The following is a 26,676-nucleotide window of genomic DNA, read 5'->3' as shown; positions in this document are numbered from 1 at the left end:
CAGTCATTACACAGAAATTAATGACACATACAACACAGAACAAAATTATAAGTGAAGAACAAAAAGGCTGTTGCAAAGGAGCACGAGGGTGTAAAGAGCAACTGATAATAGATGCAGAGGTGACATATCAAGCTAAAACTAAACAAAGGTCACTACACTACGCATACATTGATTACCAAAAAGCTTTTGATAGTGTACCCCACTCATGGTTACTACAGATATTGGAAATATACAAAGTAGATCCTAAATTGATACAGTACCTAAACATAGTAATGAAAAATTGGAAAACCACACTTAATATCCAAACAAATTCAAATAATATCACATCACAGCCAATACAGATTAAGCGTGGAATATACCAAGGAGACTCATTAAGTCCTTTCTGGTTCTGTCTTGCTCTGAACCCACTATCCAACATGCTAAATAATACAAATTATGGATACAATATTACTGGAACATACCCCCACAAAATCACACATTTGCTATACATGGATGATCTAAAACTACTGGCAGCAACAAATCAACAACTCAACCAATTACTAAAGATAACAGAAGTATTCAGCAATGATATAAATATGGCTTTTGGAACAGACAAATGTAAGAAAAATAGCATAGTCAAGGGAAAACACACTAAACAAGAAGATTACATATTGGATAACCACAGCGACTGCATAGAAGCGATGGAAAAAACAGATGCCTATAAATATCTAGGATACAGACAAAAAATAGGAATAGATAATACAAATATTAAAGAAGAACTAAAAGAAAATATAGACAAAGACTAACAAAAATACTGAAAACAGAATTGACAGCAAGAAACAAGACAAAAGCTATAAATACTTATGCTATACCAATATTGACCTACTCATTTGGAGTAGTGAAATGGAGTAACACAGACCTAGAAGCACTCAACACACTTACACGATCACAATGCCACAAATATAGAATACATCACATAGATTCAGCAACAGAAAGATTCACATTAAGCAGAAAGGAAGGAGGAAGGGGATTCATCGATATAAAAAACCTACATTAAGGACAGGTAGACAATTTAAGAAAATTCTTTCTAGAACAAGCAGAAACTAGCAAAATACACAAAGCAATCACTCATATAAATACATCGGCTACACCACTGCAATTTCATAACCACTTCTACAACCCTTTAGATCACATAACATCAACAGATACAAAGAAAGTAAATTGGAAAAAGAAAACACTACATGGCAAGCACCCGTATCATCTAACAAAGCCACACATCGATCAAGACGCATCCAACACACGGCTAAGAAAAGGCAATATATACAGTGAGACGGAAGGATTCATGATTGCAATACAGGATCAAACAATAAACACCAGATATTACAGCAAGCATATTATTAAAGATCCCAATACCACAACAGATAAATGCAGACTTTGCAAACAACAAATAGAAACAGTAGATCACATCACAAGCGGATGTACAATATTAGCAAATACAGAATACCCCAGAAGACATGACAATGTAGCAAAAATAATTCACCAACAACTTGCCATACAATATAAACTAATAAAACAACACATTCCCACATACAAGTATGCACCACAAAATGCACTGGAGAATGATGAATACAAATTATACTGGAACAGAACCATTATAGCAGATAAAACAACATCACATAACAAACCTGACATCATACTCACCAATAAAAAGAAGAAATTAACACAACTAATCGAAATATCCATACCCAATACAACAACCCAGTAGCTCCCTGCTAGCAGCAAACCAAAGGAAAACAGGTGCAGAGCAAAATTTTCATGAACCAAAACTACAAGAAAACCCGGTGAGTGGTGTCAAAAATCATTCCATTGGAAAACAGTCACTATTATCCTTTAAAATATTACACCATAATGTGCAGTCAATGTTTAATAAGTTACTAGAAATAGATCTCTTCCTAAAAACAAAGCCACACTTAGATGTTCTCTGTATTACTGAACACTGGTCAACAGAAGACAAAATTTAAAAAAACCTACTTGGCGAATTTACTCTAGCTGGTTATTCTTGTCGGAACAAAAGTAAGGGAGGTGGTACAGCAATCTATGTCAAAAAATATTTAAGATACAAAAGCCTCACAAAGTACAATAATATGCAAATAGAAACAGACTTTGAATTCTCCTTAATTATCTTAACAGACTATAACCTATTGATACTGAATGTATATAGAGCCCCCGATGGAATATCCAAACCTTCAAACACTCCCTCGAAGCACTACTCACAAAAATTCACTCACTAAACAAAAATCTATTAATAAGTGGAGACTTTAATATTGACTTCCTCACACCTGGAAAAAACAAAGACGAATTGTTGAATATTACAAATTCATTCAACCTATCCCCAACTGTAAACACACCAACCAGGATCACAAAAAATTCAAAAACAGCTCTAGATCAGATTTGCATAAACACAGACAAACTGCACCACTCAATCGAAGTCATCAGCACAGGTTACAGTGACCATGAAGCCCAAATACTAACAGCGAATTTAAATTACATAGGACAATATCCCACAATAACTAAAATGCAAAGGCAATTTAATGATGATAATATAAGGCTTTTTAACTATCTGTTAAGGGCTGAAAACTGGGCAGAGGTCTATAAAGAAAATGATGTAAACTACATATTTAATTCCTTCCATGAAACATTTCTCCACCACTTCAATACTGCATTTCCACTGAAATCCAGGAAAATCGGAAACAAACACACAAACTCATGGGTAACAAAAGGGATAAGGATTTCCAGCCAAAAAAAGTGTGACTTAAAAAATCACATGAAACACCATGACGTCGATGATCAGTTTAGGCCATATTGTAAGACCTATTTTGCAATCTATAGGAAAGTTGTCCAACAAGCAAAAAAATTATACAATGATAAATTTATAAAGGAATCTAACAATAAAATGAAAGGCTTGTGGACAGTTGTAAAAAATGAAACAAACAGTAAGCAGCATGTTATAAACAAAACATTAAAACTAAACCTAAATGATGAAGTCACATCAGATCCCCAAAAAATAGTAAATGGTTTTAATGACTATTTTAGCAAAATAGCAGAAAACCTGATAAAGAACAACTGCCACAGACCAAATGCTCAACACCAAACGCTAATAGAAACCGCACCGGTACAGGCATCAATGTTTCTTCACAAAGTCTCCAATCCTGAAGTACTTACAGTTATAAAAGGACTAAAGAATAAGTACTCCAGTGGTAGTGACAATATTCTTGATTTAATTGTAAAGAAATGTGGAGAATCCATTGTAGAACCCCTAACCCACATAATAAATGCATCCTTTACAAATGGAGTTTTCCCTGACCTACCAAAGACTTCTAAAATTACCCCACTTCACAAAAAGGGCTCTAAAAATGATGTAGCCAATTATCGACCCATAGCACAACTCAGCTCATTGTCAAAAATATTTGAAAAATTATTTTACACCAGATTGGAAGACTTTACTAATAAACTATCCTTATTGACAAAACACCAGCATGGTTTTACAAAGCAAAAGACAACTACCACAGCTATTTATGAGTATCTCAACGAAACCTTAAAAGCACTGGATAATAGGGAAATCACTACTGGTATCTTTTTAGATTTATCCAAAGCGTTTGATGTAATTGACCATACCATACTCCTTAAGAAGTTAGCAAATAAAGGTATAAGAGGAATTGCAAACAAATGGTTAGAATCTTACCTGTCAAACAGATTTCAAAAAGTTGAAATTAATTTTGAAAAAAAAGAATACAACCACCCGTCAATCTACTGTCCACTCCTCTGACACAATGCCTATTAGATGTGGTGTGCCACAAGGCTCAATCCTGGGACCCATACTATTTCTGCTATACATTGATGATATAAGCACAAAGCTTGCTACAGGACATACCACACTATTTGCCAATGACACAAGTATTCTAATAATGGATACTGATACAGAGGACCACAACCAAAAAATTAAACCACTTATGTCGTCACTCAGCAAATGGTTCAACGAGAACAAACTGATTATAAACATACAGAAAACAACCTACATCAACTTCAGACTCTCATCCCAAAAACAAGAAATGCCTGATGTGATTTTAAATAACCAAGAGCTTATGTGTGTGGACTCTGTCAAGTTTCTTGGCATATGGCTTGCAGAAAATCTTAAGTGGGAGACACACACAAATTATATCTCAAAGAAGCTCTCAACTGTGTGTTACATTTTAAGGATACTCAAAAAATCAGTCACAAAATCTGTTCTCATACATGTATATTATGCTTACTTCCATTCTACATTACAGTATGGAATCATATTTTGGGGGAACTCACCTGGAGGTAGATATATTTTCAAAATGCAAAAAATGGCAATACGCATAATATGTAATCTAAGGCATAACGAATCATGCAGACAACATTTCAAAACAAATGGCATTATGACACTGCCCTCTGCTTACATTTATAATATCGTCTCATTTGTCAAGTCATATCTGTTAAACAATGACTACACACTAAAATTCAATGGAGATATTCATAACTATGCAACAAGGTAGCAATCTGACCTACATACGATTCAGTCCAGAACTACCTGCTACCAAAAAAGTGTTTTAAATGTTAGGATAAAAATGTATAATAATTTACCCAATGAAATCAAAGCAACAAAGAACCCAAGAGCCTTCACACATAAGTTAAAAAAATATCTCTTGGACCATTGCTTTTATGCAGTTGATCATTTTTTTGAAAGGGGTTAAAATCTAAAAAATATGATAAATGTTCAATTAGGTCTGAAAATTATATACTGTGCATGTCTATGAAATACACTGGACTACTTTACTATTACATTTGTATTGGCTGTTTGTATTTTACCATACAACATTTGCATTTACTGTTTTGTTAAAGATAGCTAACTTCCTCATTGCAAAATAATGTAAAATCAATTTATTAAATATTATCTGCAAATATGTTCCCTTGACCTATCCAATATTGTATGAAAAACCTTACATCTCTTTGATTTGTATTAACTGTTTTGTTGAAGATAGATAATTTCCTTGCTACAAAATAATGTAAACATCAATTTGTAAAAATTACTGTAAATAGCTCTCTTGACCTATCCAATATCATATGTACAATACTATGATTGCCTGGATCAATAAAAATACAATACAATACAATACAAATATACAAAAGAAAACAGGAGAAAAAATTGAAAAATACATCCAACTGGCTGAGGAAGTCAAGGACATGTGGCATCAGGATAAAGTTGACATTATACCAATTATACTATCAACTACAGGAGTCGTACCACACAATATCCACCAGTACATCAATGCAATACAGCTACATCCAAACTTATATATACAACTACAGAAATCCGTAATTATTGATACATGTTCAATTACCCGAAAGTTCTTAAATGCAATATAACATATACCGTACAGTTAAAAGGAAGTCATGCTTGATCAAGGTCCGCATCACTTTCCATTTTTAACCAGACTTAACGTCTGAGAAAGTAAAGAAATAATAATAATAATAGCAATAATAACAATAATACTCTATTCAACATCTAATGTCCGCCCCTGGTAGCTGCGTGATCAACACGACGGAATGTCATACCTCACAGCTCGGGTTCAATTCCCAGCTGGCTCAGAGATTTTCTCTGCTCAGGGACTGGATGTTGTGTTGTCCTTATCATCATCATTTCATCCCCATCAACACCTGCCGGTACTGGCAGAAGTAAATCTGTGAGGACGGGGCGTGAGTCATGCTTGGGTAGCTCAGCTGGCAGAGCACTTACCCATGAAAGGCATAGGTCCCGAGTTCGAGTCTCGGTCCGGCACACAGTTTTAATCTGCCAGAAAGTTTTGACCTCCCTTCACATGTGAAACAAGATGCTGAACTGACACTGTTTGCTGATGATACAAGCATAATTATTAATCCAGTAAAAGAAAGTTCGATAGAAAATGATACAAATAAGGTCTTGGGAAAAGTTATTAATTGGTTTTCTGTGAATGGACTTTCTCTGAACTTTGAATAAACACAGTACATCCGATTTTTTTGCTGCAAAAAGTATAATTCCTTCAATAAACATAACACATCAAAAGAAGTCAGTAGCCAGGGTAGAGCATACTCATATTTTGGATCTCCTAAAGCGACTAGGTTCAGCAACTTTTTCAATCAGAATAATTGCCAATTTTGAGGATGTAAGCTAACATACTTTGCATACTTCCACTCTCTGATGTCATAAAGAATAATATTCTGGGGCAACTCAACACTTAGGCAAAAGGTATTCACTGCTCAAAAGAAAGTAGTTAGAATAATGTGTGGGCTTCATAGTCGGGCATAGTGGGCATCTGTTTAAAAGGTTAGGAATTCTTACAACTGCTTCACAGTACATTTACTCAGTAATGAAATTTTTTCCCAACAACATGGACCAGTTTAAAATCAACAGCAACATTCATGGTTACAATACCAGAAAAAGAAAGACCTACACTATCCTTTACTTAATCTATCTTTGCCACAGAAAGGGGTAAAAAATGCTGCTATAAAACTTTTTGATAAATTACCAGATGAAATAAAATGTCTGATAGACAGCAGTAATAGTTTCAAAAACAAACTGAAATCATACCTCTTTGACAACTCCTTCTATACCATAGAGGAATTCTTGAATATGAGTAAATAAATCTGGAGATATAAAATATGCATTTTGTGCCATTTAAGGGAATGTGATAGATAACAGAAATATTTAGGTATAACACTATAACGTAAACAAAAAAAAAAAAAAAAAGAAACAATAAAAAAAAACTTGTTTCCTGTGCGCATTTCTTGTGAATTTGAATGTCCCACATCATAACGGTTTTCTGTGCTATTGATCAATGGAACACGTAACTAACTAACTTTATATGGGCACTTAACTTAGAAAATGTACAGTCTTTATATATCAGCAAGTCAGATGGATTTTTGAAAAATGTATCCGTGCGTGCCCCAGGTGGCCTATACACACTAATAATTGCTATATTTTCTCCACTCCGTTTTAGATTTATTGCAGAAAATTCTGTAATTCCTTCTACGCAGAATGTACTTACATCAAAAACACTGAAATTACTTGCTTTAACAGTGAAGGTTGCTATGCCACCCCCAGCCTTGTTTTTCCTACTAAAGGCAGAACAAAATTTCATAGAGAGTGGTTGACTAATGCTAATTAGGTCTTCTGTGTACCAGTGTTCAGTTATGACTAAAATATCAGGTATATCAAGACATGCAATAATATCCAGATCATTGTGCTTGTTTTTAAGACTACCGAAATTCTGGTGTATTACATTAAATCTGAGATTCTCCTGCTGGACTACGAGGTGCGACAATGAAGTAATGAGACTGATTTTCTTTGCAAAGATGTGGCAACACTGCAGACTTGTGTAGGCACAGTACCTTTGACCTTGGTCTATAAGCTGCTTCTAGTCCAAGCAGCACACCAATGCAACTGCTCAATCATGAGTTGTACTGTAATAAGTTAACACGTGTTGGTGTCTCTCATCATGGAAGTGGAACCGCATAATATTGCACAAGGGTATGCCATTTCTTTTTGCGTTAAATTGGGTAAAAACACAACAACAAATTATTGTAAGCTTCAGAAGGCTTTTGGAGAGGAGGTTATGTCAAGAGCTCAAGTTTTTCGTTGGCATAAAATGTTTAGTGAAGGCAGAACGAATATTGAAGGTGAAGACCGCAGTGGACTACCATCAACCTACCAGACGGATGTCAACTTGGCCAGGGTGCATGAACTCGTATGATCTGATTGAAGATTATCCATGAAAATGATTGCAGAAGAACTGAACATCAATCAAGAAATGGTTCGTCTAATAATAACTGAAGATCTTGGTATGAGAAAGATATGTGCAAAAACAGTCCCCAAAAATCTCACACCACAACAGCAAGAAACACAGAAAAATGTGGCAGCTGATCTGTTAGAACAAACAGAAATCAATCCAGAATTGTTGAGCCACGTTATCACTGGTGATGAAAGTTGGTTTTTTCAGTACAATGCAGAGACAAAACGTCAAAGTTTGCAATGGTGCTCAAAGAGATCACCCAGACCAAAATAAGCTCACATGTCAAAGTCAAAAGTGAAATGCATGCTTGTGTGCTTCTTTGATTCCAAGGGAATTGTTCATAAAGAGTGGATGCCTCCCTGACAAACAGTTACCCAATATTACTACAAATAAATTTTAGAAAGACTTCGTAAAAGAGTTCTTTGTGTCCGTGCCAACATTGCTGATAATTGGATTCTGCATCACGATAATGCGCCATCCCATACTGCTCTGTTGGTACAGCGATTTTTAATGTTAAAACAAATTTCAGAACTACCACAGCCACCTTATTCACCAGATATCCCTCCATGTGACTTTGGCCTATTTCCAAGAGTCAAAACGGCAGTCAAGGGACACCACTTTCAAACAGCACAAGATGTCCAAAAAGCTGTGATGAGGGTCTTGGAGGATATTACAGAAGATGAGTTCCATAAATGTTACCATCAATGGCAGAAGCACTGGAAAAAGTGTGTGCAATCGGAAGGGAACTACTTTGAAGGAGACAACACTAAACTTGACTAAAACGGTAAGCAACATTTTTTTTTTCGTCAAGTCTCATTACTTCATTTTCGCACCTCGTATACATAACACAACATTTCAGCTGCCACAAGAGCTAAGTGATGCTGCCACATCTCCACATAAGCCAATCAACCCTCTCACTCCTCCAGACTATAGTACTGCTGCACCAGATGGACACCGCAACACTTCACCCCCTACCATGTGCACAGCATCTGCTACACTACCTCTTCCTCTGTGAGAGATAATGCAATCATGGGCATTAGCCAGCCATAGAGTGATTGGTCATTTATGCTTCCGCACGCTACATGAAAAATGGTCGGTCATCTGCAGATGTCACACATAGCCTGGCCAATCGGGCGCACCTGTAAACAGTGACACTCTGGTGCTCGTGCACCTGTTAACACAGGCTGGTTGCCACACACCACAGTGCTCCCCACTCCTGGCAGGGGTTCTGTGGGGACATTTGTCCTAGAGCAGCTCAACATCTTTGACACAAGCAGTATGGAAGCTCTTTGGGACAGTGTAACACGACTGGGGTGCATGCTAGAGAAGGCAGTTGACTCGGCGCTCTGTACTATTACTCTGTTTAATAAAAAGTATTCTCCTGATATGAGTGTGTCATCTCTGTCAGTGGTTTACTACCACTGTAGTAGCTCACTCCCTACAACTGCATTGATGCAGACTGTTTTTCGAAGTTGATGAACCATGTCTTGACATGCTGTGAAATTTGTTAAACTAACTTTATTAATGCATTCAGGCATCATGTTCCATAAATTCTATTATCAAGGACAGCCCTCTAGGAAGTGGAACAAATGACCACTTCACACAGGCTACATTCGTGTGTTTATTTACTGGCAAAGGCAAGGTTTATCTAATGCAGATATTAGAGTTATGCAGAATCTGTATTCTGATAAATTAAAAAATCTGACCCTTGTTATCATGAACTCCCACATGAAAAAATTAAAACTATAAAAAAAATCAAGTAAAAATAGGTGATTTGGCCTTCTTGATGAAGCTCAGTTATTTCACCAACAATTCATCACATAAGCACATAAAATTTTTCAACACAGTACCACTGTATTCAACACAGTGCTATTGTTCAACTGAACAATCAGTGCAGACTTTCATGACAATGAATTACAGATCTTCTTCTCAATGCTGACTGTTAGATAAAAATTAGCACTGTCTTTCCATAAAACAGGAAGAGTCATCTATGTTGTCGTTGCATGGCCCGCACATCCCATGAAACAGAACAAATACTTGAGTCATCTTCATGAAATAAAATACAACACTATTAAAAATTATTTACACAAATCTGAAAAGTGTACTGATTGCTAGTTGCATTTGATTTGATAATTTACCTGTAATTGGTCAGGTGGAAGAGGTCTCAGTTTCAGGTGCAATTATTAGTGACACGACAACTCAAGCATACCAGACACTGGCCAGATGGTAGCTGAACAGGCATGGTTTACAGCACACTGTTTAATTTTTAGTACTGTGATACATTACAATTTCAAACAAATAAGAATGATACCCCATATAATATTCCTTTCACAAGCCAAAATGAAGTTAACACATGACTAAACTAATCAAAAGTCCAATCCAGCATGTTTTCCACTTTGAAGTCTGTCTAACTGCATTAAATTGAACATGAGGGTACTAGATTGTTCTGCATACTTTTACTCTCTGTTATCTTATTTATTTTCTTAGGCAATGTGGCTAACAAAGACAAAACATTTATTCAGGAAAGTGAGCAGTGATAATTCTGTCTAGAGTAGAGAACCAGTTATTTCACAGAAGATTCCTCAGAGGTCTTGGAATTCTCGCCACCTACTTCCTAGTAGACTAACTTCTTAATTTTTTTCTTTTGTACTTTAAAATTAAGCTTCAGTTTGTTTGCAAAAATACAGTAAGAGATAAATTTCATGTAGACTTGGCTCCCTGTGTTTCTATATTCTCAAACACAATTAACAATCTCATATGTAACTTACAGCAAGAAACTGATAATTCTTATAAATTCACAAAATAATCAAAAAACGCCATAGCAGCCACTTTTTCAACAAATTATTACATTTTCTTAATTGAAGATTTCTATTAGCTGCATGAAAAGCAGCAATGCCACTTACAAACAGACCTATTTTTAGTCTATAATAAATAACAATCTAGCCATATAAATATTAAGGCAGTAATAGGCTTGATAATATTACTAAGGGGTACTGTTGAAGAAAATTAGCTACCAGGTAGCTACTAGCTAGCTAACTGATGGAGGTTTGTGTAGATCATGACCTGTTCTAGACTTACACTCATCTCCAGGTGATTACATTCAGCTTTATCTGGATGTACAAGGGTAGCTTGAAACGTTCTCAGACTGGAATACAAAGAAATGACTGACCACAGCAACATTTTTTTTTATTTTTTCAATGCATTCTCTGTGTACACTGTTAATCCCAAAAATTAAATTTCTCCAGGCCTGTTAGTTCTTTATTTAAAGAGTATCTCTGTCTACTAGGGAAAATTTTGAGCTTGGTGAAGAGATGGAAGTCTGATGAAGTCAAATCATGCAAATAGGACTTGTATGACAACAATTTGTATCTTAGTTCATATATTTTTTCCATGTCCATGACACTTGTGTGTGAGCCCACACTACCCCAATAAAAGATAGATTTCTTTGTTGCCAACCCTGGCATTTTTTCACATATCTTTCCCTGTAGTTGATTCAGGAGGTTAGTGTAGTATTGTCACATAATTGTTTTACAAGTTGGAATATGGTTTACCACCAGAATTCCTTTTGTATCCCAGAAAACTGTCACTATGACCTTTATGGCCAACCGTATTGCCTTTGCTTCATTGGGTGATGGTGAATCAACATATTTCCACTGCTGTGACTGTTGTTTTGTCTCTGGGGTATAGTAGTGGACCCATGTTTCACCTGTGATCACAACTGTCACAAATACTCTTATTGTTTGCTCTGAAAATAGGCCAAACATTGATTGGACATTTCCATTCTGAAACTTCCAGGCAGATTAAAACTGTTTACCAGAACAGGATTCAAACCTGTGACATTTGCCTTCCACAGGCAAGTACTCTACCAGCTGAGCTAATTAAGCATGACTCACAACCTGTCCTCATAGCTTCACTTCCACCAGTGCCTCATTTCCAACCTTCTGAACTTCACAGAAGTTCTCCTGCATAATTTGTGGGACAAGCACTGCTTTTTCTTTCAGGAGTGCTAGTCCAGCAAGTTATGTAGAAGAACTTCTGTGACGTTTGGAAGGTAGGAGATGAGGCATTGGTGGAGATAAGGTTGGTCTATCACTGAGCTTACGGCATTTGATCTAAATAATAAAGGTGCCCAAAGGAAGCTACATGTGTCTTTTGACAGAATCAAAGTACTGCATAACTACAGTCCAAAATATCTCGGAATTGCACTGGATTGGTTATTGACATTCAAGCAACAGTGCATCAAGTCATATAAGCAACTTGTCTTAAGAGTGAATCTGCCTTACAAGATTGTCATAAGGACTTAAGGTGCAGATGCCAATATGATATGCTCTGCTGCAATCACTCTTGTGTTCTCAGCTTGTGAATATGTTCCCCTCTGTGGGAAGACAGCGCCACACAACAAATTCATTTGCAGCTCAATGAAGCCATGAGAGTTATCACTCTGACTGTTAGATCTACTCCCATTTTGTGGTTACCTGTCCTAGCTACTATTGTTCCACAAAATATGGTGAGGAAAGCACCTAAGGTTAAATTGCTCAAGTGTTCTCATAGGAACACTCTCTTGGAAGATGCCATACAAGATCCACCAACAACTCACCTGACATCATCAAAACCACCCTGGGTTGATTTGGAAAGTATCAGTATCCAAGTGGTCACAACACTGGAATGAATATCCACCCAATAATGCTCACATGGTTCAAGATCCTACAAAGAAGGTTGACAGATTCCAATTACTGTGTGAAACCTGGTAGAAATTGAACGGCATTATAAACGGTCAATAAGAAGTGGGGTTTCTGTTCATCTTCTGGAAAGCAGAGGAGTAAACAAAAGAGCACATTTCTTTTTCCACTAGTTTTTGGGTTTGCAGCCAGATCCCATCAACATTCTGCTATGATATTTCAGCCCAGAGATGTCCGGTCATCTTCAGGTGAGTAGACAAAGTACTGAAGAGACCTGATGCGGTCATGGTATTTATAGCGAAATGTACTGGCGATTTATGGTACATGCATTAGCAGGTGACATGCGCAAGGCAGCCAAGTTGCGTGTCCTGCCCTCAGTGGTGAAGTAAGAATAAAATAATTGCTGAGTATCAACTTAGCATGTCAATTCCATTGTGACTGCATAATTTTAATAATAGGATTCCAGTTTTTATCAAGCTGAAAGCTGTTATCACGATTCATTAAATTATCAGCAAGATGTATTTCCATGGATTCTTTAATTACAGAGTCCCAGAAGCTGGAAACCGGTGCTAAAATTTTGGTATTATTGTATTCCATGGAATGTCCCATGGAAATGCAATGTTCTGCCACTGCTGATTTTAAAGGTTGTTGCAGATGGGTGTGTCTTTTGTGTTCTACAGAGCATTCCTGGACCATTCGTGTCATCTGACCTATATATGCAGAGCCACACTCACAGGGAATTTTATAAACACCCACCTTCCTCAATTGTAAATTGTGTTTAACAGAACCAACTAAGGCCCTGTTCTTTGCTGGTGGATGGAAGATGACATTAATATTATTCTTCCTAAGCAATCTGCCGATTTATAAAACATGTTCCTGGCATATGGAAGGAACGCAGGTGATTTATAGTTAAGATTCCTTTAATTTACATCTATGGTCACAAACTTTTTGTTAACAGATTACCGGTTTCAGTCTATAATGACCATCATCAGATCTGCAGCAAAAATGGGAAAAACATAAATACACTCGCAGATTGTCTACAGCTTAAAAACAATACATAGACCATAATGAAAAGTACTACTGACAACATATGCGTCTGTGTGTGCACTTTAAGTATGAAGAGGCATACCTGTTTCATAAAAACAAAGTCCTAATGTACTGCAGCCATAGTGGCATCGTCAAATGTTAAATGCAGAATCAGCACCAGCTTCATCAAATATTTATAAATAACATAATATGCACGAGTCATGTTGTCAGTAGCACTACTGTTCGAAACAAGCTGCCATACAGTAGCGACAAGAAGTTTGTGTTGTAAGTTCACTAGATGTCACTGATGTCGGCGTACACTAGTTTTCAATAATTAATAGAACAGCGAAAATAAAGGGGGATACAATAGTTGAAGTCTGTAATGAGCTTATAACGTATAAAAGGCATTACAGTAATAAAAAGAAAATGACAAAAGCAAGATTGTTAAAAAGAGGAAGAGTTAAGAAACAGTAGTTGACCTATGCTCTACTGCCAATATTCTAGATAATGATATAAATATTAAACACCTTTGATAGTGCACCAGATAGTATTAAACAACCATAAAACAAATCACTAAAGAAGCCACAAATGAAAGAAAACATAGTGCTGCACATAATCTGCACCCTCTGTTAGCGCTAAAGCCAGAATTCTGCACAGGCAGGAAGTGGTTGGAGGAACGTGACTGCCAGAGGGGCCTGAACAGAGAAGGAACAAGAACATACTAGAGTCATGCGTAGAACATACAAAAATGAAGTAAATATGTGAGGCACTCAATACTAGGTGAAATTATCAACTCACTATACATAACAGAGGCGTGCAGTGATTAGAGTAAAACATTGTCAAATAAAGCAAAGTAGGCATTGAGCATAAAGTCACTCTGCCAGTTAAGCAGTTTAGTTGGTTCTTTATTTTATTTTTTTATTTTTTATATTTTTATACATAAATTTCAAGCTCATCTAACAAATTAAGAACATGGCATTTTTCTACCCTGTGAAGAATATGCATACGATTCTCAATGCTCCCTATGGAATGACCAGTTTCAGATAAATGCTGTCCCAAAGCAGTTTTGATCCGTGGCTGTGAGTGTTCTTTAAACCTTAATTTAAAAGAGCGGCCTGTTTGACCGATATAATATTTGTCACAGTTACTGCAGTCACAGTTGTTATCAGTCTCCTCACAGCGTTGCATCTTGTTATTATAATTGTGCATGGCCTTCTGTGTTTGATGTGAAATATATCCATTCTCTTTATAAACATTCTCCAGATGCACTAATTCTTCATGAAGGCTATCAGCATCTGAAATTACATGCACCTGATGAATTAAAGTACTGAGAACACTGGTGGTTTGTGCGGCGTGATTGCAGCGGGACACTTGAAGATATAGATCTGTATGTGTGGGTTTTCTGTACACCGAATGTGCCAAAGACCCATCATTCTTATGGCATACTAACACGTCTATAAAGGGTAAAGTCTCATCTTTCTCAATCTCAGTAGTAAACTAGATGTTCTCACGTAAAGAGTTTAAACACCAGTACAATTCGCACGTGTGGAATTTGCTATAAATACCATGACTGCATCAGGTCTCTTCAGTACTTTGTCTACTCACCTGAGTATGGCCAGACGCCTCTAGGCAGATATATCATGGCAGAATGTTGGTGGGGTCTGGCTGCAAACCCAAAAATTACTGGAAGAGGAAATACACCGGGTAAATTTCAGAAGTCACAAAAGAGCGCGTTCTTAGGGAGTGCCTACTTCGAGCATTTGATGATGAACTGAGGACTCTACACCGAGTGACTTCAAGCACTCTGAACAGGTTGTCAAATTTGGACATTTCCATTTGTTTGAAGATAATTTGGTGTACTTATAAATCCATACAACATTGCCATGAGCTGGGGTGCATGTGATGGAGTATAGTGGTTAGCACTGCTTGCTGGTGCGATACAGATCACCAGTTCAAACCCAGGCACAAGCAATTATTTGTTATTTGGTATTTATCATTTCTAAAATACATATGGTATGTTTCTGATGTTTCTATATTCTGAAATATTCGATATATGCATAAATTACCAGCATTCTGGAATATTTGAGGTTTGTATAAGTAGCTACACTCTCCAGTCAGGCAATCAGTTCTGCTGTGGCTATATGATGGTGATCATAATAAACATGCTTTCAGTTCTTAGTGTTGTTTTTCATTGATGACCCTGCTTTTATATTTTGTGGTTATGGCGTGACAATGTTTGTGGAGGTGCTGGGTACTTTAAGATATCTATGAGGGCTATTCAGAACATAGGGAACGTTGCCGCTAGATGCTCACCAATCACGTATATTTTGGTATGTGTGTGAATGTTCCATCTGGAAATGGTTCATTCGGTTTAAAAATGGCCAAACCTATGTTCATAATGACGGGAAGAGTGAATACCAGAGCATTGTGACTGATGATCTTGTCGCTAAAGTTGATGAAATGATTTAGCTTTTTGTCTCAGTAATCTACTATAAAAGACAGATAATTGTGCTGTTGTGGCAGATTTTATCATATTAACAGAATCTTCCATCGGTTCTTGGTAGAACAACCTTATAATAAATGAAAAGCACCAGTTTGCTTTTGTTCTAGAATGTTCTAGATTCTGTTAATTTGATGAAACGATTCATGAAAACCGCCACTTCACAATAATGGAGCTTTTGCTTTCTTTCCACAAGTTCAAAACAAATGCCAAGGAAAGCCGATGTCCAAAATTTTGTTTTTGCACGACATTGCCTGACCTCACTTGGTAAACTGCACTAAAGAACCCCTTAATTCATTCAAATGGGAAATTTTCCCCCATATGCCCTACAACCCCAATCTTGTACCAAGTGACTTCCACTTGTTTCCCAAGATGAAGAACTGGCTTGCAACACAGTGCTTTGATGATGACATGGACCTCCAGTCGGGCGTGACTCACTGGCTGAAGTCTCAGGCGGCAGAATTTTATGACAAAGTTCTTTCAAAGCTTGTCCACTGCTATGATAAGTGCCTCAATAAGTTTGATGGCTAGGTGGAAAAGTAGTATGCCAGTTGCTCTTTCTGATGTATATAATAAAATGTATTTCTTGTACTCAGTTTTTTTTAATGCCAAAACGTTCGCTACTTTCTGAATAGCCCGTGTACATCATCACAGTTCCAATTAGTCAACATAAAAGCCATTGTCTACGCAGACAGTAACCAGAATACAAACAGCACATCATTCCTAAGATCCATATGTTCAGGAAATAGATGGATTCCAAAACAGCAGTAAGTCAGTTTCACATCAGGCATCCATCAGTGCTTTCAGGAGACACTGAAATTGCTGAAAGGATTCAACAAGTCACCAAACACAAGTGGGATGATATGATGTATTCTGGGTTCCAGAAAAATGAAGAGAAGTGTAATATCTGGGACAAATTCAGGCCAAACTGAAGAAAATACTTGGCAACAGTCAGATGCAAGTCCGCTTAGCAAAAGAACAATTGGAGTAGAGGGCCCAACTTCATGTGGAGACGACACAGTGATACGCACAGAATGTTTTGGCCCTATGCCACATCATGAGTCCTAACATGACATAGGCTGACAACATCTCACATTTGATAAAAGGAGTTGAAGAAGAAATGTGGCAAGTTCTGGTAAAGGATGTCGCAGAAACAAAGAATTTATCAAGTGATGACAGAGAATAAAGGAAATGCAACATAAAAAAGAGTCAAGCAGAAATGTCGAACCAAGTACACAAGAGATAGCAACCATGAATGCCGACCCCAGGTACCAGGAGATAATAGAGAATGTTGAAGAATTGGTGTATCAATCTTTGATACTAGTCGAATGTGCCATGAAGTAACAGCTTGGCCAACTTGGACTTACACTGCAACTGTCAAATGACAACCAAGCATTCAACCAGTGCAGGTACAACCAACTCTTCTGCCAAGTGCACTGCCCCACAGAAAAACAGACATTTGGAGGATGCAGATAAACATGCCAATATTTTTTCACTGTGAAAGCCATGGACATGTTGCATGCTACCACAGAGAGAGAAGACGAGTGTTTTATGACTGTTACACTGCAAGATGTCATGCATCCCAAAAGTCTCATTTATGGCAGTCAATTGCATACAATTATAATCAGCCTTTAGGATGAAGCCAGTTACCATACCCTGGACCAGGTTATTCCCCAGCATGACGTAGCCATTCCACACCATCCTGTAGAGGTACTAGCCTCTCGCCTAATCATCTACGTCAGAAAATCTAAGTGTGGTGACCATTTACAGAGGTGAGGCGACCACAGATGCAGATCTTCCATGATGATAGTAACCAAAACGTCTGAAAATATCACTGATACCATCATTGATAGCCAACCAGTAGAGAAGCTATCTGACTCCAGGGGCTTAGCCCGTCTGGCTAGCCAGTCTAACGCACTGCTTCCCAAGCAGGAAGGCATGCCAGTCCCTGGCACAATCTGCCCAGCTGATTAGTGTCAAGGTCCGGTGTGCTGGCCAGTCTGTGGATGGTTTTTAAGGCGGTTTTCCATCTGCCTCGGCGAATGTGGGCTGGTTCCTCTTATTCCGCCTCAGTTACACTATGTCAGCAATTGCTGCCCAAACACTGTCTCCATGTACATGTACGCCATAATTACCCTACTACATAAACGTTTGGGGCTACCTTTGTCTAGTATGAGACGTTCCCGGAGAGGGTCCACTGGGGGCTGAACCACACATAACCATGGGTGTGGTGAGGGGCAGCGGTGGGGTGGGTGGACAGCTGTGGCCTGTTGTGGGGTTGTGAATCATTGAGGGCTATGGCAGGGTGAAGCCTCTCTGTTGTTTCTAGGTCCCCAGTTCAATAAACACACACACACATGCACACACACACACACACACACACACACACACACACACACACACACACACAAGGAGGCTTCCTTACTTGTAATGTCAGGTGTTTATCATCGTCAGTTAAACAAGAGGAATTGATTGTGCTGAGAATCGCAAATGGTAAATAGGTACAGCTGACAAGAACATGCATTGAAAGAGTAACTGTCAGTGACAAAACACAGCCCTTCAAATCTGTTGTTTCAACAGAATGTAATCATAATGTTATCCTCATATGGGACTTCTTGCAGCCATCACAAGCAGCCATAGACTGTGGAAGATCAGAGCTCCAGACTGACGAAGCTGTTCCAACAAGCAAACATAACAAAGAATGCTCTGGGAGTTACTTGCCATTGAAGACTTTTTTACTGTGCCTTCATCAGTGAGATAAGTTGCAGTCATCAATTGAGATGCTTAGTTAAACTGTAAAGCTTCTGTTGACTGCAAAGAGATACTGGGTTCTCAAAGAAATCTACATGCCAGTGACAATCATAAGCATTGTAGATGGTCAGGGAGAACTTGGATCACTAACTGTCATGAGCAGCCACAACTCACACTTAAAGGTTTATGTATAGGGACAGCCAAACTAGTCCAGTAAGGGTATCTTAGTGTCATCAAAGAAGAATCATGCTCCACTGTAGTTGGATCCACAAATGATGGCAGTTCACGCATTCTGAGGCACAGACAGGGGTTGCATTGTTGGTGATTCCAAGTGACAGATGCGGTATGCGCATGCGATACTTTCTGCTTAAAGAAAGCATATATCCTGAAAATTGTGGCTCTTGCTTGCTTATGCAGAATTTATCACTTACCACCACTATCAGCGATGACAACTCACAACAAATGGAACAGAAATTCACTAAACAACTCGCTACGATCATTTTTTAATGCTCGCATTAGCTACGGAATTTATAGCAGTGTTCCAAACACTTCTGAATGCTCATTGGCTGTCAGAGAATGTGTGATGTAGATGCGCAGAACAAGCCTCAACTCGATCGCCATAATTTGTGACTCCAACTATACCAATACAGACCTAACAGGGGAGGAAGCTACTATCAAACTGCCAATAGAATCTGGGCTGACTGATGAACGTCAGCAAGTGATAGCTAATCTGCATCAATTTTCAAATGCTTTCAAACCCAGAGTAGAAAAAAGACAGAACAAGCAGCCCTTGGTTGAACTTCTCAAGAGCACTGGGGATCACCCAGCAGTTAGCCAGTGTTCATATGCAGTTTCAGCAGGTGAACAACAGACAGTCTAGTACAAAATGGAGAAGGTGCTGCAAGATGACATTACTGAAGTTTCAGAGAGCTCTTGGTCCTCTCCTGTGGTCTTTGTGAGCAGTAATGATGGCACATTCGGCATTGACTACCAGTGCTGAAGAAAATTATGAGGAAAGATATCTATCCATTACCACTTCAGTGCAATGGTGCTGCTGTACCAGATGACCCAGAGATAATTGTGGCACATGCTTCCATAGTTGGCATTCCTTACAGTGGCTCATTTAGTGTCTAAGAAATTGGTAGAGATCTGGTTAGTAATACCTATGTCTGATTCTGTCTAGTGTCTTCACAAATCTCAAGTGACCAGATGATGGAATATCATGGAAAAAGCTTCAGAAAAGCTGGCTATAAATGAGCTGGGATGACAATGAACCATTTTACCTCTGTTCAGCAGCAATATCATTCAATGCAATGATGACTGAGATTTCAACCCTGCTGCTGTGTTCTGCCAACAGATTCCATGAAAGGCAGCTGGTGTCCTTTTCTTTGTGTCCACTTTTATATACCACTATGACGTCATACTCCTGAAGCCTCAGCACCCACCTTACCAACTGACATGATGAACTCCTCAAGCTAGTCAGCCAGCAGTGGAGAATAGTTTGCCAAATAAATACATCTGGAATGTGTTGATGGCCCAAAAAATGCAAGAAACTCTTTCTTGGTTATGCAGTAGTTCATCTTGGACTTGGAGAGTATCCTGGAAGCATAAGTTATCACATTTTTAGCCTCTTACTGAATTTGTACTAGAACTGTACAATTTCAAAACCACTAGTGTCAGTCTACACACTGATAACACCCTAGATGGCTTGAAAGGAACGAAGTTTTTCTCAACTAGGGATCTGCAACAGGCTACTGACAAAATGATGTTGACAAGGCTCACTGGCAGAAGATTGCCTTCATAACTCCTAACAGCCTCTATGACTTTAAAAGATATTCTGTCTGTGTAACACTCCAGCCACCTTCAAAAGTATGATGGACAAAGTGCTTCAGCACTTTAAATGGATATGTCTTCACTGTCTGGAAAACATTATCATTGTTCTGAAGACATTTGAAGATCATATAAGCCAACTGACAATCACTTCAAAGCGTGTTAAGACTGCAGGCCTCTGCCTGAATCTGAAAAAGTGCCTCTTTGGTGCTCAAGAAAGAAAAATTTTGGGGCACCTCGTGAAAGGCAGTGGAGTCTGTCCCAAACAAGAGAAAATGAGAACTGTTACATATTTACCATTTCCTCAACACATTCATGATGTCATTAAGTTTTCTCAGAATGTTTTCATACCACTGGTGATTTATAAAGGGCTTCTGTACTAAGGCATGTTCCTTGCAAGAACTACTGCAGCAAGATATTAAGTTTTCCTGGAATGAAGTGCAAAAAAGATCTTGCCTTGTCCTTAAGAAGGCACTAACATCTTCTCCAGCTCTAGTAATGTAGAATTAGAATGCTGACACAGAACATCACACAACATTTGGAATAGGACAGTTCTACTACATTTTCAGAAAGGGGTGGAAAAGGTGACAGATTATGCTTCCAGGATACTCTCCAACTCCAAGACGAACTTCTGTGCAACCAAGAAAGAGTTTCTTGCATTTTTTTAGGCCTTCAACATGTTCCAGATGTATTTATTTGACAAACCATTCTCCACTGTAATGGACCACTATTCTCTATGCAAGCTGACCGGCTTAAAGAATGCATTGGGTTGACTGCCAAGGTGGATGCTGAGGCTTCAGGAGTATGATGTCATAGTGGTATACAAAAGTGGACACAAACAAAAGAACACCAGCTGCCTTTCAAGGAATCCTTTGTCAGAACACAGCAGCATGGATGAAATCTCAGTCATTGCTGCATTAAATGACATTGCTGCTGAACAGAGGTAAATAGTTCATTGTCATCCAAGCTCATTATCAGCCAGCTATTCTGAAGCTTTTTCCATGATGTTCCAACATCTGACCCCTTGAGATCTGTAAGTACTCTTAGAAAGAATCAGACATAGGTATTTCTACCAATCCATTAGACATTACATGAGCCCTTAAGGAATGCTAACTACAGAAGCAAGTACCACAATTAGCTCCGGGGCATCTGGTACTAGCAGCACAATTCCATCAAACGTAAATGTCGTGTGACTAGGGCCTCCCATCGGGTAGACCATTCGCCGGGTGCAAGTCTTTTGATTTGACGCCACTTCGGCGACTTGCGCGATGAGAATGAAATAATGATGATTAGGACAATACAACGCCCAGTCCCTGAGCAGAGAAAATCTCCAACCCAGCCGGGAATCGAACCTGGGCCCTTAGGACTGACATTCCGTTGCACTGACCATTTAGCTACTGGGGGCGGACATTCCGTCAAATGGAAATCGAACTTTTGGGGGAGGTTCCCAAAGTCAACAAATGGGAATCGATGGATAATAGTCTCCACTGACTATGTCACCTGGTGTGTGGCGACCAAAGCTGTATTGACTGCCAGTGACTGGCAAAGCTCCACAAATTGCAAAGTTCCTTGTAGAAGACATCATTTTGAGGTGCAAAGTACCCTGTGTGATGAACTCTTATCGTGGAAAATTCTTCCAGTTGAGACTGGTGTTAGAGATCATTTCACATTGTGACACCAGCTATCAAATGACTACTGCATACCATCCACAAACAGATAGTCTCACTGAATGCTGGCGTATATGCTCTCTGTGCACATAGATGTTGAACAGGGAGACTGGGGTAAAATAATGCCCACCATGACATTTACATAAAACACAGTGAAACAAGACACTACAGGGTTTACACCATTGTTTCTCTTTGATGGTAGTGAGGCTGAAACAAAAATAATGGATACACTGTTCCTGTTTCAACAGGGCAATACTCAGGATGACTATGTGAAACCCCTTATCATGAGGTCTGAAGAATCAGGGCATTTGGCTTGCATATATACCCTAGACTCTCAGGATAGTGCTATAACGTACTGCACAGGCCAGTGAGATATAGCCCATGAGGCTTGGTATGGATTTCTTACACCTGTGCAAAAAGTGGAACTGTTAGAAAAGCTACTAAATTCTGCTTTGGGCTACATCTTTTTGTCACTTATTGGATGCATGTGATGTCAAGATTATGATCCTTCATCAAGAAGAGAAAAATGCATATATTTGTCCAAGTCCTATGTATGAAGCCCTACTGCAATCCAGAGGCACAGATCGACAACAAGAGATTCAAGGAGACTGAAGATCAACTCAATGATCACAAAGCCTCAACAGAAGGGGTTAACTTTGACGCTATTCATAGTGAGGAGGATGTACCAACATGACCAGAACATGAGGATCTGCCTGCCAGCATAGGCATATAGAGAACCATTGATAAGATCTAGATCAGGATGCTACCCCATTGAGAATCTCTGAAACAGTGGTTGCAGTTTCTGCAGATGTAGCAATGAAGCGAGCTCTGGTGCATACAGTGTGGTGTAGTGGTTGGCTTCACTGGTTGGCTTGCTGTGGGTCACCCATTCAAACCCAAACACCAGCAATTATTTCTTATTTAGTATTTATCATTTCTGGAAGGTTCTTGTAATATTTTATGTTTGTATATTCTGGAATATTCTATATCTGTACAAAACACCAGTGTTCGAGAATATTCCGTGTTTCTACAAACAGGTGCACTCTCCATCCTGGAGGTAAGTTCTGTTCTGGCTGTAAATTGGCATTCACAATAAATGAGCTTTTAGTTTGAAGTGTTGTATTTCACTGATGACCTTGTTTTTGGATGTTGGACTTGGGTGTTACAACATCACAACACTCAATTTATAATGATTTTGTAGGTTTCCAACAGAAAATATTTTACTGTTACATAATAAACACAATTCCCACACTGTGAAAGAGCACCTTAATAAATAAAACGTTCTCAGTGCAAATGTATAGTAAGAAGGTTAGTTGTACGGTGGCCTCATTTTACTGTAATTGTAACAGCTAACTTTCTTAAATGTATGCCCTGTCAGTAGTGCCACTGAAACTGGAGCATTATTTCTATTATAATGTGATAAGCGAAAGAACCTGTCATGGTATTACTGGTGGAATCAACCCCAAAAATGTGAAGTAACTTAGCCAAACTGCATTAACTTAAAGTGAAATGAATTATTAACACCTGAATTCACCTTCTCCTCATTACGTGTCAGTCATCTTTCCACTTTACTTGGTTTCCACTCCGAGGAACAATTATCTGAAAATTTGCAGGTGCATGCAAGCGATGTGGACACTGGAATATTTGGAAGAGTTCGGTACACTCACATTCTTGGTCTCCACAACAGCTCACTCACACTTGATCCAGTAAGTGGAGTTGTTCTGGTTGCCACCAGCAATCATGGATTTGACCGTGAAGCTGCTCCTGGTATGTAATCCTACAAAGACAGTCATATAGATTTCATTTTAGTGTGTCTTTTTTCAGTGATAATACCAGTAATTATAATTGCAGTAGAATTATCCAATTTTTGTTACTGTCAATCAGTTGTGCTTTACCTGTTTTGAAATTTTCTGTATTAATAATAAAATCCTTGCATATTATGTTTTGCATGGTAGTATGTTGGTTTATCACATGTAACCCAACAGAAAACTCACATAAATTAGTTTGAAGAGTAGGAATGCCAAAAGTAAATCTACAGCAAAGTATTTTTGGCTTCAAGAATGAGATTTTCACTCTGCAGCAGAGTGTGCGCTGATATGAAACTTCCTGGCAGATTAAAACTGTGTGCCCGACCGAGACTCGAACTCGGGACCTTTGCCTTTCGCGGGCAAGTGCTCTACCAACTGAGCTACCGAAGCACGACTCACGCCCGGTACTCACAGCTTTACTTCTGCCAGTACCTCGTCTCCTACCTTCCAAACTTTACAGAAGCTCTCCTGCGAACCTGCAGAACTAGCACTCCCGAAAGAAAGGATATTGCGGAGACATGGCTTAGCCACAGCCTGGGGGATGTTTCCAGAATGAGATTTTCACTCTGCAGCGGAGTGTGCGCTGATATGAAACTTCCTGGCAGATTAAAACTGTGTGCCCGACCGAGACTCGAACTCGGGACCTTTGCCTTTCGCGGGCAAGTGCTCTACCAACTGAGCTACCGAAGCACGACTCACGCCCGGTACTCACAGCTTTACTTCTGCCAGTACCTCGTCTCCTACCTTCCAAGCTTTACAGAAGCTCTCCTGCGAACCTGCAGAACTAACACTCCCGAAAGAAAGGATATTGCGGAGACATGGCTTAGCCACAGCCTGGGGGATGTTTCCAGAATGAGATTTTCACTCTGCAGCGGAGTGTGCGCTGATATGAAACTTCCTGGCAGATTAAAACTGTGTGCCCGACCGAGACTCGAACTCGGGACCTTTGCCTTTCGCGGGCAAGTGCTCTACCAACTGAGCTACCGAAGCACGACTCACGCCCGGTACTCACAGCTTTACTTCTGCCAGTACCTCGTCTCCTACCTTCCAAACTTTACAGAAGCTCTCCTGCGAACGTTACTTACACATTTACAAGTTGTAACTGATTATTTATTTCAGTCACACTTGCGGTTAGAAGAAGGCATTTTTGGCTTGTTTTTAAAAGTTGTTTCATTACCAGATATTTCACATTACCTGGCAAATAATGTACCACTGCAGCTTTCTTCATCTTGAGACAACAAGTGATCTCAAATTAGCCTCTGGTAACAGATTTTTGTATTCACATAGTAAGTTTTAAAGTTTTTAATCTTAGCCCTGAATGTTCAATAGATCATTCTGTCATATGGCAAAAGACATTCAAAGTACTGCAATATATTATATAAGCTAACTTTCCTTTTTAGTGAGTATCAAGGTCATTAATACAACTCCATATTCCTAACACTGCATGTCTTACAGTTCTTCTTCATGTTGGTGTTTATGAAACACAAAGCGTGATTGAATGAAATGCATGAATGTACAAAACTGAAGCTTCATATTCTTCTTTGAAGTGTACAAGTAAAACTCCAAAACTAGTATCCTAACAATGGCTGTGAAACAATAATTCATTATCTTCTTGGAATATTCCAGTTGCAGATCACCACAAGAACCATTACTAGTTCTACTGAAGTGTATGAAGGTCACTTTACCCCCTCATACTTTTTTATGAAAGAAACTGTTGCTTTTAGATTAAAAGAATTATTCACCATAAATTACACTAATGAACTGCTGAATTAGAGCACACAAAATGATGACAATGGCAGGTCATTACAACATGCATTGCACTCACAATGCCAGAAACATTGTGAGGTCATACTTATCTGTGGTTGCACAGATATCACTCTGAATTCACAGCGAGTTGTCAGAGAAATACTCAAGATGGCCAGATGCTGTTCAGCAGCATCCCAACTGCACTCAGTAGGATTGACATCATTTTACCTCTGCAGCCAGCTGTGTAACCTCATTCCTGTGAATGTAGGGAGTATTAGAGCTTAACATTATGGCTACATTGTGCTCTATCTCACTCAGATGAGTATGGTGTTATACACAGTGTATTTAATGAAAAAGACGCCATGTTTATTTTCTTACAGCTCTATTACTAATTCTTGTCAAAAATATTACATAATAGAGATGAATAACAGTGTATTTATTTTCATCCTCAGCATTCTGTCATTCTTAAGTGGGTTGACCAGCTGCACAGACCAACTAATATTTCCTCAATCAGGTGTCCAATGAATTAAGGTTCACACTATTCTGTCTCCTCTGGGTCTTTTATCAATAATGCAGGCTCTCTTCCACGTGTGCCTTGGCAGCGTATCTTCCTCTAACAGGACAATATCTGCCATGCCGCATTTGACAGGTGTTGCTGTTAGGGCACTGGACTTCATGACAGTTTCTGTGCTAGAGACGATTTTCTTCCTTCCACCTTTGTATATATACATTTTGCAGCTTTTCTCTTTGCCTCAATTCTCATTCAAAATCCACAGCACCATCAGCTCAGGACCAGTGGATAGTGTAGTCAGTGATTCTCCATTTAAGAATGGTTTCTTG

General features: G+C 38.7%; 1 protein-coding gene across 1 annotated transcript in view; it reads left to right on the top strand.

The window, feature by feature from the left end:
- LOC124777398 (cadherin-86C-like) overlaps positions 1-26,676 on the top strand; it is a 286,282-nt gene that overhangs the window by 161,511 nt on the left and 98,095 nt on the right. The window contains exon 12 of the mRNA XM_047252795.1: positions 23,896-24,049. Within this exon, the coding sequence (XP_047108751.1) occupies positions 23,896-24,049 (154 nt within the window). The remainder of the gene's footprint in view (positions 1-23,895; positions 24,050-26,676) is intronic.

This window comes from Schistocerca piceifrons, chromosome 1 (genome assembly GCF_021461385.2).
Source record: "Schistocerca piceifrons isolate TAMUIC-IGC-003096 chromosome 1, iqSchPice1.1, whole genome shotgun sequence".
In the NCBI taxonomy this organism is placed as follows: Eukaryota; Metazoa; Arthropoda; class Insecta; order Orthoptera; family Acrididae; genus Schistocerca; species Schistocerca piceifrons.
Note: the sequence above shows the minus strand (reverse complement) of the source record. Positions and strands in the feature narration are given on the sequence as shown.